Consider the following 14383-nt stretch of genomic DNA (forward strand, 5'->3'; position numbering starts at 1 on the left):
AGTGAGTGAATAAGATGGTTTATGGTTTTCATTTATAGGTAAGTTTATATTTTTATTTGGACACCGAATTAGATTTAGGGCCGGTGGCCGGTATCCTTCGCAGCCACCTTCTCCTCATCATGTAATAGGCGAGAGGAGAAGGGTGGTGCACATGCACTGCACGTACGTAAATTATTTTTTATTTTTTAATGCACGTGCGTGATTTTTTTTTTTTCAATTTTTTGAGGGTATCTATGCAAATAATCTATGGTTTGAGGAGTATAGGTACAAATATCAACTTAAAAATAGCATACAAGCTAATAAAAGATCTTTTTAAGGGCCATACAAGCATGGAGGATGATGATAAGAAGCATGAAAGAAGTGATGCTAAGCTAGAAACAATCTACAACTCCCAAATTGTCAATTTCAGTACGCATCCGAAGCATCACTATAATGGGAGAAAGGTGGTTGAATTTGTTCAGGCCTTTCTAACTCAGTTTTATTCCTCAAGCTTGATATTTCAAGTCATACATAAATTACTATAAGGTATCTAAAGCTAACTTGTGCACTACTGGTTTAGTACCAGTGTAAATGATGTCCAATGTCCCCTTTGCTGCCATATTATTCATCTCAGCTCTTTCCTCATGTTTATAAAAGTATTTCATGCGAAAACACGGTAAAGCTATAAATCATAATATCAATCAGATTCAGGAGTTTCGAGTAAACAATTTTGAGAAGGAAAATGTAGATGATGTATAAATTTCTACTCTCAACTAAAAAATTAGTATTAGTCCACTATTTTTAATCTTTTCTGTAACATCTCATGAAGCATCTTTGAAATGGGATACACAAATGCGAATTGGAAAGAACACCAGCAGAGTTGATATAGTTTCAAGGTCAAAATAGAGGTCTCTTATCGAGGACAACAATAAAGCATATATACCTCCCTTGCACTTTAATTAGTCCACCAACATCGTTCTAGGATCAAACCTCTGGAAGAACATTTAGAACTGGAGAATATTTCATCAAACTTCTTACTTGTCTCATGGACAAATCTAAATTGTCTCTTATGGAAGAGCAGCCTTCAGAGACCTTGCGAAAGTTTCTAGTTCTCTCAATCCATCTTCAGGGGACTTTGCGTCCCCTAAGATCTTAACTATCGCGCTACCGACAATCACACCGTCTGCTCCCCACCCCGCTACCTGGAATTTTTACATAAATAAAAAGATTGCCAATAACGTAGAAAAATCTAAATAAAAGAGAGTAGAAATGTGACCTCTCCCAGAAGAGTCTACCTGCTTCACATGCTCAGGATTTGATATGCCAAAGCCAACTGCAACAGGTTTACTTGTAGCCTGCAAAATTGAGATATGACTGCTTTTGCATCCACTTAAGCCAAAGTATAGATAATCTAATTCTATTTAAAATAATCTCTTCAATAACTCATTGCATCATCAAGATTTACTTATATATGCTAAAATTGTAAGTGTGCAAAATGATCTTTATTTATGTACTGATTCTCAATGATTCTTGCTAACAAGTTAAGAATAGAGAAAAGATCAAAGCAAATTTTGGTGAAACCTAAAGCATAACTGAATTCTTTACTACAACGTTCTATCATCCAACTAGCAATACTTACTTCATAGCAATAACTTACCACTCTTGATCTTTGCTACAGTGGCTAACCACAAACAAAGCATTACAGATTACCATCCTGACTGAAATGAAAGACGACCAAGACCAAGCTACAGCACCAGACTAGCAGAAAAGTTGAAGTCTATTGTGTTGTCACTCTTAATGGGAAACTAAAACATCTAAGCCTCTCAAGTCAAAGTGAAAGACTCAAACATACAGCTCGTTCATTATGAAAGCTAATGAATAATCAAGCAATCTTATATAATTAATTGGCTTTACCAAAAAGAACATCATATCATCCCTTGGTACATAATCAAGTCTAAACATGTAGCACCCAGTTCTTTGTGCAAAAAATAAATACATGCATCCATTATTCTAGATGATTTTCTCTAATACACTGTTCTCCCAAAAGTAACTGGAAAAGCATTTAGCCAATGGAAATGACTTCATCTTAATGTGCTTGCATGGCAGCACATGACTACTCCCGTTATCGTATGATATGCTGGCAAAGGAAGCCAAAAGAAAAGAATCGCATGAATCAAGAATCATAGTTATAGGTAAAGAGCCAGTAACATTGAATGGGAATGTATGAACAAAAAGGACATACATCACAATCCAAACATTACCACTTCTATTGCAAATAGAGTAGCAAAGAAAATGAGATAATAGAACCAGACCTTTTTAACCTCCTGAAGGAGAGATTGTACACGTGAACTTACTGATTCACGGGCACCTGTAACTCCAACAGAACTGACCTGCATTAATGAAGTACATAATCTATCAGAAATAAATGATTTTCAATCAATATGATATCAGAGACAATTTTTCTTATCTAACATGATATCAGAGAATTTTTCTATACATCATGGTTTCAAACCTCATCAGCCTGCTCTTAATTCCCTAATTTCTAGTTTCCGTTGTGGTGTGGTGTGGGAATACACAAGTATAATTGGAAGTTTGGAACAAACTTGATTCACAAATTAGGTATTGGGATCGGGCCTAGGATTTCAATGTTAGGAAGTGTGACAAGGGGTCCAAAGTTTAAGAGAGGCAGAGATTCAAGTATCATTAACTCAACAGTTGTGCAACCAAAGCTTTTTGTATCTTCTGATAGCATGAGGTCAAGAGATAATAGTATCATAAGAAATAGTTCAAACTAATAGAACATAAAGACACAATCTGAGGCTCTGAAAACAGATAGACATTCAAAAGCAACAAATCTTACATTAAAAATCTATTTAGCATATTAAAATTCCCTTGATTAAATTAAAACGTATATCGCGAACAATCACATAGTTTGTTGAAAGTTAATAAAATGGGAGTATCATAGAAATGCGAAAGAAAAAAAAAATAGCCTATCTATTTGATTTGTGTAGTTATGACTTATGAGAATTTCCACCAATAGATTAAGACTCGGACACCAGGAACATGACTTGCAAAATGCCTGGAGATATGCCCTTAAGTATAATTGGCCTGCGGTAATGTAATTTACTAATCAGTAAATGCATACTTGACCGAAAATCAACAATCAACTGATTTGCTCATTATTTTGTGTGGTGTATAAATGAATGTTGTAGAAATCATGCAATATCGAGTAGAGTGATATCAATGCACTGTCTCTTTGCTTACCTGCCCTGCAGCAATGTAGTTTAGTATAGTAATTCTTATTTTGCCGTATCCATTTATTTATGGGAGATGAAAGGCCCCAGTGTTAGAATCACAACACTTTAGATTGCATATGCAGACATCTAGATGGAAAAGTGTCACTAGATTTATAATAGACCATCTGACTGTTCTTACCTGAAGGCCAAGGGCTGAAATATTTTCAAGGTATTGAGCCATTTAAGAAATAGCTTATCTTGAGTGACCTTTATTTGACACCTCACTGATAAGGGTCTACATGAAGAAAATGGACTTTCATTCCTTCAAAAAATGTTATCTTTAACAGTAGAAATGTAAAACTACTGTCAATCTGAACAATAACACTAGCATTCACATGATAAAAAAAAACCATACTTCTTTGATCCCTCCCTCCCTCTCTTGCTCTCTTTCTTGCTTCCTACTTTTCTCCTCTCCCTTCACCCTCGTACTCAATTAATCCACTCTTCTATTTCGGCCTCTTCCACAGTCCTTTTCTGATGCAAAGGTGAATATTTCACCTTGTTTCACTGAAGAACCATTTTTTGTTACAGTGTAGTTCCTCTTGAAGTGCCTACCAGTACGTTAACTTCACCAAACATTTTACAGGCTCAACCTTTTAAATTCACGAACTTGAAGGACATAACATCTAGACCTAGCATGTTACAACAGAGTCTTATATCCTTATCTTTACAAGTAAGAAGTCAAGTCCAAACAAAAGAAGATTTTGGGACTGATTTGAGAATTTTCCACATCCAGCAGAAATCACTCTTCTCAGTCCGCTGGTTGTCCTTGAACCCTCCTGGATGATCATAGTTGATTAGGCTAATTATTTTATTCCTTTATTTTTGTCGCTAAATGGACCAATTGTGGTGCAGTAATGAGATCAAACGATTAGCAAAATAAAGGAAATCTTCAGGAACTTATAAACCAACATTGACAAGAAATATTAACAAACAAATTATTTCTTCGAGGTGGAAGAATTGCATCTCCCTCTTCTAGCATATTATTGGTGATCGCTTTTGCAGTTGGTGGTGGTTTCAGTGTTGCATGTTATTATATGATCTAACACCAAGATCCGTTGATTGAGATATTGAAAAACAAACAGCTACTTTTGGGCAGACATGTGCCGTATCATTTATTCAACTAACAGAACATCTAATTGAAGACATACTTCCTCAGGATGGGTTTGACAAATATACCCCTTTGTGTAACATTGCAGTGTAAAGCAGCATCAGCTGAAGAAGGAGATATGTATAAAGCAACATACAGAAACTCTTCATGCACACTCATCCAGCACACTGATGCTTGCTTAATGCATACACTAGATCATAGACTTACAAGGTATACAAATCCTTCTGAGGCTTCTACAATGGCCTTCATTCTTTTCGTTGGGGTTGTTGGTGTTGTAAGAAGCACCTGTGATTCATTTTAGGAATAAGGACAACGTAAAATGTGATCTAAAAAAGAAACATGAAATATGAAACAAGAAACTTCCAACTTATTGTAACATTCAAACAAGTTTGAAAATTTTAAGAACAGAAGATTATTCATAAACTAATCTACTTCTGGGACACTACTATACCTTAAGCTTTATTATGTAGTAGGATTTCAGATTTTTAAGTCTTCGACTTTGGTATGCACCATTCCTGACTGATCAAATCTTCGTCTCTCTTTGGAATGTGTAATGGTAGTAACAAGAGACTAGTAAAGACATTCCAAAAATCTACAATCATGCCCCACTATCCATTCCCCCTTTCTATACTCAAAACCACCATGGATCCTCTCTTATCCTTCTTTCTCCACTACTTTACAAAAATGTTCTTGCTCTTAAATAGTTTTTGAATTGCTCTACATTTTTCTTCTGACAATCCATGTTTAACAAATTCAATTGCAATAATGAAATATCCCTTCAACAAATATAAGCTGTATATCCGTATATACTAACTTCTCTACCAATCTCTACTACATCTTTAAAGGTTCTCATTCACAATTAGTTTGGAACAGCTTCTGTGGTTTTTCCTTTCCTATACACCAAACTTATATCAACTATTTCTTTAGATTGTTCCTTTTCCAGATTGACTTCTTACAAGCTAATAATGTTCACTGCTGTACTGGGTTAGCAGCAAAACGGGAGCCATGAATTGCTTCTCTTCCCCCCTAGATGATCGGATGCAACAAATCACACAGAACAGATGGCAAATTTACTTAAGCATGTATCATGAAAGGATTCATGCTTATAGTTGTCTTAGAAGTTCGACAGCAGTTGTCAAATTTCTGTTAACCAAAAACCTTGTTTGATATTGGAATTTGTAATAAAATGATATTTTATTAAAATTGCATATATGGAGTTTGCTGCCCTTAAAAGTGACATGTGAAATATGTTTGAATAATACTGAAATGGCCACAAGGATGGCCGTCGGCACAGCTTGTGCCAGTTCGGCACTGCATATGGAGCTTTTTTTTACTTTTTTTTATTTTCATCAATCATTATTAAATTAACTTTAGTTCTCATGCATGTTCAACATTCATATCATATCATAGAATAATTATAAAATTTTTATTTATATGGAGACTATATAAGACGCTACAATAAACAATATTATCAGTAGATGAGTTTTAAAGATTATCGACAATATTTAGTGCAATATTCTTGTGTTATTCTTGTGCCGACAAATAAAATCTTTGATCTTCCTCGTCATGTTGCATTAGTTTTAATTAGTTTTAATTATTAAAATATTATTAATTAATATTATGTGTTCAATTATATTATGGAGTATTCAATTATATTATAAAGTATTCAATCATTAATATTAGTTTTAATAAATGTTTCAAAAATATTATGTGTTGAATAATATTTATATTTCACTATTATTTTATCTTTAATAAAATAGATTATTTACAAAAATAATCTAAAGATAAACATTATAATGTAGGTTTCAATACATATCTTTAAACGAAAATCAAATATTGACATGCCGAAGACCCAAAAATATCTCTAAATATTCTAAAAATTTTATTTTAAAAATATTATAAATGTATGTCGAGCGGCTACAATAAAAAATAAAGACGAGATAATAAAATAACTTAACTCAAAAATCATTCTAATTAATCCATGGCCACTCCTATTTATAGGAGTAGAGTCATAGCAGATCGGACCCATATACGAATTCTCCGATTTAATTCAGAATTAAAGACAATAAACAAATTAGACTAACTCGACTCGACTTGACTGACTCAACCTACGTGGTTAGATTATAACAAAAGAGTTACAAGGTAACAAATAAGACAATTTTGACATAGGGAGTTGGCAATAATTACCAAGAAAAGGTTAATTCAAAAGGGCTAGTACTATGTCATAGAATAGAAGAAATCTACATATCATTTTGGAAACTATCATATTGTCTTGATACAATGTAATTAGTTAATCATTATCTCAGCTCATTGGAGAACAATCCAAAGAAACATAATATCATTCAATTGAATCAGCTTAATCATAATAAATCAGCAATATAAATAGTTAGGTGCTAGACAAACCCTCGACCAAAAGATAGAGATAGACAAATTGAACTTGCAGCCATCCTGGGCAAGTTAAACTACCATGCGTTGTTATAGCAATAATATGATGTAATGGTTAAATACTTATCAGGGTGCAAAAAAAAAAGGAAACAGAATAGTGCAACTTATTGCCAAGTAGAGAATTCCTGTATTTCTTAACAAATATGGAACTCCTAATTTGGAAAAGGTGCACCTGCATAAGAATTCCAAACATAAGCTTTAGAATAAAGATAAGGAAAAGACATACTAACTCAATGCCATTTTTAACAGCTTCATTCCTTAAAAGTTCAGTCTCTTCTAATGGAACGTCAGGCACTACAAGTCCTGCAAAATAAAAATTGTTGCTGCTGAATCACCAAAAAGAGAAATATAGGCAGAAACAAAGAAACATATAGAAGCTAGATCGTAGGATTCTGACGGAGAACAGAGAGGTGAATTACACTCTACACAATTATGAAATATATCTAGCAGTAAAAAAAAAACAAAAAGAATCACTTGAGCCTTAAACTTGCATATTCCCAAGTCCCAAATGTTGGAACATATGGACACCAAAAGCCCGATATGTGCAAGAGGTTCAAAAGCACTACCACAAAACTTACATACAAAAGTGAGAACATGGAGAAGTGAAATCACAATGGTCACTTGAAAGCTAGGGCTTAGTGTGCCACTTTCCTACCTAAGTCTCCATTAGTAGTCCAAAAGCTAATTAGACCTGTTCTAGCAGTGAAGTACTTCAATGCTACAGACATACACCAGAAGGAAAGGATAAGACTACTAAAGAAGCAAAGAAACGTACCTACATTTTTCAAATACAGATACGTGACCTCATAATGCAACCAAATATTGGAATGCAAAGTGTGGAAAAAGCACCTGGAGGCATGTAATGTAGAACTTAAAGTGTGTCAAAATGCTCCCATGCGCAAATATTTTCTCAAGTTGAAGAGGATCTAGTTCCTAAACAGGTGGATACAGTTGCCAGAGGAATCCGTTCCTATTCAAGTAAACTTAGTTGACACAATTCACAATATGGGTAACAACACTGCAGGGCTTGTACATAGAGTTGACATAAATCAGAGACAAAATATGATAAATAAAGCCCTCTGCTCTAGCACCAAGTCTGATAACCTACTCGGCTGTGAAGCACATAGATTCAATGCAATAAAAAATTCCATATTGGATATGTCTTGAATCTGGCAGTTGTTAAATAATTCATGAAACATGTCAGTCTATCAGATACTTTTTCTAAAGGATCCTAAGTTTACAGTGGAAGCATAGACATTGATACAGATGAGGTCAATAAGGACAAAGGCATTCTGATATTTACCAAAGATGATGGGCTCCATGAGAATAGGCTGCATAGAAGAGAGACTTTCATTGTTTATCTGGGCATGTGAAAAGTTGAGTGAAGAGTGCTAGATGATGTCTTCATAAAGCTATGGTTTAAGAATTTGAAGAATTGCCTATGTTTGAAAATCACTAATAATAGCTTTTTTCATTAATGTTATTCCTCTTATTCCTTTGTGGGTTTCCAATTACCAGCACTTGTATAGTTTAATTCATTAATGTCATTCCCCTTGTTTCTTTGTGGATCTCCAATTACTAGCGGTGGTGTCAAATATTTTTAGCATTTTGTAATAAACAAATACTATCTATTGAAGAATAAATCAGAAATGCTTGCTTAGTTTCCTATTATTTTAGTATAAAATTGTAATTATCTAAGAAAATAAGATCTCCACACAAATAGATATAATATTAATGAGAGGGGTACACATGAAGAAGTAAAGATTGTCACACAAGGTTTGCCTAAGCAGGGTGTGGGGAGGGGAAGTGTGAACAGCCTTACTCTTATTTTTGAAGAGGTGGTTACCATTACTTGGACCATGACCTCTTGGATACAGGGGGCAAGCCTTACTATAACACCAAATGTCGCCGTCTTCAATTCTTATTGATAATTTGATGTTTTCCAGAGGGAAAATCAGAACTTGGGACAAGAATTCCGCTTTTACCAAGGAATTTAAGTGAAAAAGAATAAAGGGGATTATCTTTTTCTGCTTAAAGTCGTGAACATATCATTCAGGACAGTAGTGTTAAACATCATCAATGATGAGAATTGGTGTCTTACAACACATAATGCTATTTTTTGAAACTTTAATAATGTCGCAAGGACATCAGAAGTTGGTCTGTTAGATAACTTGCTTGATTCTTAATCCAAGTGATAGCACTCAAGATTAGATAAGATATCTAGTTCGACTTTATCAGATATCTCAATTTCACTGAATTAAATTGAGCAAACCTCATTAATTAATGTGAACAGAGATGATTCTATTGACATTCATGCCTTTATCAAATTTAACGGACATATGGAATTATAAAACTTTGTTGGGGTGGGGTGCATATGCAAGAAAAGAGAGAGAAAAAACCCAAATATATTATACAATGATGTTCTGCAATGTTTTGGTTTCCACGGATTAAACCCTTAGATCCAAGTAGAACAGAATTTGTTCTTCAACTTATACATTTAATCAATAGAATTGAAATTTCATATATCATTATGATAAAAGAAAACGAGCACAAAAAAAAATTAAAAACTACTTGCACATTACTAAACCAGTCCATTAAAAATCCAGAATAATTTAATCATTAATTGAACTTTGCCTTGATAATGGACCAAGTGACAGGTGAGTTAATTCAATTTGGCAGGAAATCCTCACAACATGAACAAACATTGAAAACAGGTACCCTAGTAAAGTAGTATTAGAAGCATTTGTTATGATATTGGACATGACAAATTACCATGTATACCAACATTTCTTATGACAGACATGAACTTCTCCACACCACGCTTTAGAATTGGATTGTAATATGTAAATAGAGCTATTGGACAAGAGAGTTGAGGTACTACCTGCTTAGAAAATCTTAAAAGCATAAGTGAGATATAGAAACAAACAAGTTGCACCATCTCGAAAGATAAGTATTTACTTATTCACTAAAACATTATGATATGACATCAAAATCAAGAAGAAGAGATATTTCAACCAGATAATGCATAATACATTACTTAAGAACCATCAAGGTAGTTGTGAGATTATGAAAAAAAAATATATAGTCATATCATATTCTCATTATCTTTTGTTAAAATCAAGCGAGAATTAACAAAGCTAATTAGTTTAGTTTCCTATAAATTATGGATGTCCTTCTTAAGTCTCTGACATAAGATACGGCTGTTCATAAGACAGTATGATGTACATGTACCAAAAATAATTGGAAGAACAAGACAAAAACTGTTGCAGCTAGATAAATCAAATAGGATAACTCAAAATCTAGATTTTGTTAAATATAAAAACTATTGTTCTCTAACAGCTTAATCTATTAGAGTAGTTTATGATTTATCATTATATTAGAGCAGATGTCCTGAGTTCAAATTTTGTCGGACCTATCTGCCATTTGAAATATAAAATCCCCACCATTTTAAATTAAGTTCACTTATTCAGTCCATCAAAAAATCTTTGCCCCGAAATAAGGGAGAGTGTTTAATATAAAATATAAGAATCATCATTATCTAATTTTTAGAGCAGTTTGTGAGTTAACAAATATAATTTCAACTTTTGGAGCTTTTTGATCTGTTCGTGTTCATCCTGCTTTAAGATGCATCCTCTATGTACACTGAATATGTCATAAAATGGAACCACTTTAGCCAAAGTCTACCTTAAATGAGTGGAGAAATTTACTTTCCTGAGATTCTTATTACTATCTCCTTGTTCACAGAGATTTCCCAGAAAACTTCTATTAATAAAAGCAAGGAACATATTAGCCTCACATCTAGAACAACCATACGTCATAAGCAAGGCCTCAATTATAGTCATCACATTGTAACCCCAACAAATAACTTGCAAACTGTCGTCTGTCATGCATGCCGCAGCTCTATTTTAACAACTAAGTTCTACTATAGCCGCTCCAGAAAAAGCAGCACACCAATCTAAGAAACTCAGTAGTCAACAAACTTGTGAGACCTAAGCCACTCAGTGCCTTCTTTCCTGATCAGTTGTATCCTCTCTAGTCTCCAAGCCTATCTTCATCTGGCTCAATGAGTCAAGTGCATTTGCAATCAGTTGTATCCTCTCCTAATTGCTTAGCCAATTCCAACTGGATCACATGCTATGAAGAAGCCAAAAACTAATCTTAGCATACTGCATATTAAACAATCTTAGCTAGATATCCATGTACAAACCTAATACTTAATATCCTATAAAAAGTTTTTAAAAAAATCTCCTGCTGCTCAAATTTTTGCAACAACTCAAACTTGGCTCCTTTTTTGGCATTTCATCCGGTATTTCATTGATTACCGATTCCTTGCATTCTTTAACCATGGTTCGTAGGAAGTGATTAAATACCAACTTCTGTTTGATATTGTGCTTAAACGTAGCAAACAGTATGCACCAGATGGTATTTCTACATAGACTTAAGATTGTCGCTCTGTTGGCATTGGGACAGCAAAGTCAGACACTAATTTATCATTATGCATGGGTTGTACTACAGGCATCACAAGAGGTATGCTTTAGAAAATGATTAAGAATGTGACAACATGCAAGCAATGAACATAAACACAGATTTGACTTTTTGCACCCATTTCAAAGCTTCCATCACATTGCTATGTGAACGTACAGATACATACACATGTATAAGCCAAAGTTCCAAAACTCGGTATCGGTATCAGGATAAGTCATCCGAAAAAATGATACGTATCGACTGTATCGGCCACCCGTATTGGATAAGACTATTTTCTAATCGTATAAACTATAAATATTATTTGAAAATATAGAAATATTTCTAAAAAATTAGAAAATATTAAGAAAATAATAACTATTTATGTATGAAGTCTAAAAAATTTATCCAAAATTTTAAAGAATACCGAGTTGGCTCTCCCTTCTCTTTACCCTTCTCTCTATTTTCTTCCTTTTCTCTATTACTGTCAAGGTAAATTTATTTTTTTCTAATTATTTTTCCTTCTTCTCTCTACCTTCGCTCTCTCTTATTGCCTTTTTATTTCTTCTCTCTCCCTCCTCTTTCTCTCTCTTTGTCTCTCAATCTATCGCTTCCTCCCTCTCTCTCTCTCTCTCCTCTCTCTATCTCACTCTTTGTACTGCAGCAGATTTTCTACTGCAGTAACAAAGATTGAAGGAGAGACAGACAGACAGACAGAGAAAGAGATTGGGGAAAAGAAAAGGAGGAAGAAGAAGAAGAGAGAAGGAGACGCTAGAGGGAGAGAGTAGAGAGAAATGAGAGAGATGGGGCACCGGTAAGAGGAGAAATTGAAAAAATTAGAGAGAGAAGAGAGATGGAGTGAGAGAAGAGAGAGGAAAAGAGCCCGTATCGGATGGAATCAACTGATATGGTCAAAACCAGTCACCATGGATTGGAATAAGCCGAAACTTGGAATTATGGTACAAGCACATGTGCAGATATACAGTATGTGCGAGTGAGCCTATCGAACATGTAGAGAGAGAGAAAGAGATTTGCCTAAAAAGATCAGCATTTTAGAATGGTCATACCTCCTTAAGCATGGAAATGACTGCATCAAAGTTGGTTCCTTTTGAGAGGGCACGTGTAGCAGCAGCCTTAGAATACATACAAGTATATAGCTAAGACGTATTCAATCAATAAGAAGAAACACAAAGGAGAGAGTAATAACGAAACCTGAATAACCGGCCCATCTGCCAAAGGATCAGAATACGGAATGCCCAATTCAATTATGTCTGAACCACAGGAATCAAGAACCTTCAAAGCTCTTGACGTTGTTGACAGGTCAGGATCACCAGCCGTGATGAAGGGAATAAGTGCAACCTAATCAAAGGAACAAAGAGAAACTGAATCCTCGTTAGTGGCGATGGAACATAGAAGAGCAAGACCGGTCTTTGCTCGATCATATCACCCCCCCAACTACCACATCGTTATACAATTCAGCACATTGATGAGTGCCCAAACCACAGTGAATTCAACAACATCCACAACGCAAGTCAAATAAAAGGTCAGCAATGCAACAACAATATAAAAAATAATCAGAAATCCTCAACTAGGATCCGAGATTAATCAAGAAGAGGAAAATTGGAATTTACCTTTCCTTTCTCTCTCAGCCTGGAGAAAGTACGAGAGATGCTCAGAGAAGCCATCGGGGAGAGGGATTTGGTGTCTGCGCTCGTTGCGACTTGCAAAGGAGGTGGCCTTGGATGGACTTCGGTAGGGTTTTCAGAATTTCTTTCCCAAAATATTCATTTGCTCACATTGCCATGGTCATGGTGGATTCAAAGTGGAAAAGGAGTAAAATTCCTCGTAAGGGTAAGGGTAAGGGTATGTCTGGTCATACCTGTGTGACCTCTATTGTTCTAATTTATTCCAGTAAATCCAACAGGACGACACGAGAGAACTAGTGCGATGTTCGGAACCTATATTTCAAGGCATCATTATTATCATCTCGAAATTATTGATGATTACCCAGAGGATCCTTTTTGATCTCACTCATTTTTCAAGTAATTCTACTTCCTTTGAAGAACCCAATATCATGATGAGAAATTTTCTATTATTTTGCATGTTAATATATCTATTGGGAAAGAAATCTATTATGCTCATGACACCAATCTAGAGCATGATTGTAACACTTGAAATAAAAAACAATGTACACGTCCACAACATTAGAGCGTCGTCGGAGTGAGCCAATCCTGTTCGAATTTGTCGATGGGTCCTCTCTTTCCTCCTTCCTTTTTTTTTAAGTTAATTTCACTCTGATTATATGTACAGTCTTCCTCGTGTTCTCTCTGCTGTTTTCTTATTCTAATTTAAAGTTCGAATGAGGGAGACAAATTATATATCTAAAATTGCAACCAAACAATATTATAATTATATATATATATAACTCTTCTTTTAAATTTGGGGCGAAAACTAGCTTGAGCGAGTTGGGCCCAGTCCAACTCAACTTGAGAGAAAGAAAATCTCGGCTCGGCTCGAGCTTGATTCGAGCTGGAAAAGTTCGACTCGACTCAGCTTATCTTTAACTTAATGACGGTTGAGCTTGGCTCTATGGCTCATGGGCCAATTTTGATATATGAACATCTAATAGTCTTTTTGGAAAAAATAATAGATAGGATTCAAATGAGATTCACTGGGTAATAAAATTTGTTTTAAACAACTATGTTATCTAATATTTATATATTTATTTTAATAATATATATATATATATATATAATATCATTTCACATATTATATATCGAGTGGAACTCAAGCGAGCCAACTCTAACTCGGCTCAACTTGATTAGCCTTTTGAGTTCAAAAATTCAGCTTAACTTGCCTCATTTAGAGCTCGAGCCAAACTCGAGTTAAGCTCTAAATGAGGGGAGCTCATGAGCCCCATGAGCCGGCGAGACGGCCCTTTTTTAAACCCTAGATAAATCATGAGTATAATACTATCCATAAATTATCTTATTTTTCAAAAAATTAAAATGAGTGTAATACTATTCTAAAATGAAGGTGGGAGTGGGACTAGCAATCCTATCGGATGTTATCCGATAGGATAGAACGAAAA

At 34.7% G+C, this 14383-nt stretch overlaps 1 protein-coding gene across 2 annotated transcripts; it reads right to left on the reverse strand.

Annotated features, from left to right (window-relative positions):
- Positions 1–715: 715 nt before the first annotated feature.
- LOC140759238 (tryptophan synthase alpha chain-like) lies at positions 716–13544 on the reverse strand. Of its 2 annotated transcripts, XM_073095742.1 has the most exons (10): positions 13496–13544; positions 12924–13250; positions 12505–12651; positions 12360–12425; positions 9604–9712; positions 7058–7134; positions 4594–4671; positions 2292–2369; positions 1275–1334; positions 716–1181 (listed from the first exon to the last, which is right to left on the reverse strand). In XM_073095742.1, exons 2-10 carry the CDS (start codon positions 12975–12977, stop codon positions 1047–1049), a joined length of 804 nt encoding a protein of 267 aa, XP_072951843.1. In that variant the 5' UTR covers positions 12978–13250; positions 13496–13544; the 3' UTR covers positions 716–1046. The 2 variants fall into 2 exon arrangements, with proteins under 2 accessions (XP_072951843.1, XP_072951842.1); XM_073095741.1 differs by lacking the exon at positions 13496–13544 and having other exon boundaries at positions 12924–13377.
- Positions 13545–14383: the final 839 nt, after the last annotated feature.

This window comes from Typha angustifolia, chromosome 4 (assembly GCF_048772165.1).
Source record: "Typha angustifolia cultivar Huaian chromosome 4, ASM4877216v1, whole genome shotgun sequence".
Lineage (NCBI taxonomy): Eukaryota > Viridiplantae > Streptophyta > Magnoliopsida > Poales > Typhaceae > Typha > Typha angustifolia.

What these genes read in the sequence shown, in the direction of transcription:
- LOC140759238 (XM_073095742.1), bottom strand. Translation starts at nt 12,977, where the DNA reads ATGGCTTCTCTGAGCATCTCTCGTACTTTCTCCAGGCTGAGAGAGAAA. An exon ending in TTAAAAATGGCATTGAGTTA is followed by an intron (nt 4,672 to 7,057) that starts GTATGTCTTTTC and finishes AATGAATCACAG; the next exon opens with GTGCTTCTTACAACACCAAC. An exon ending in CAGAAGGATTTGTATACCTT is followed by an intron (nt 2,370 to 4,593) that starts GTAAGTCTATGA and finishes TCATTAATGCAG; the next exon opens with GTCAGTTCTGTTGGAGTTAC.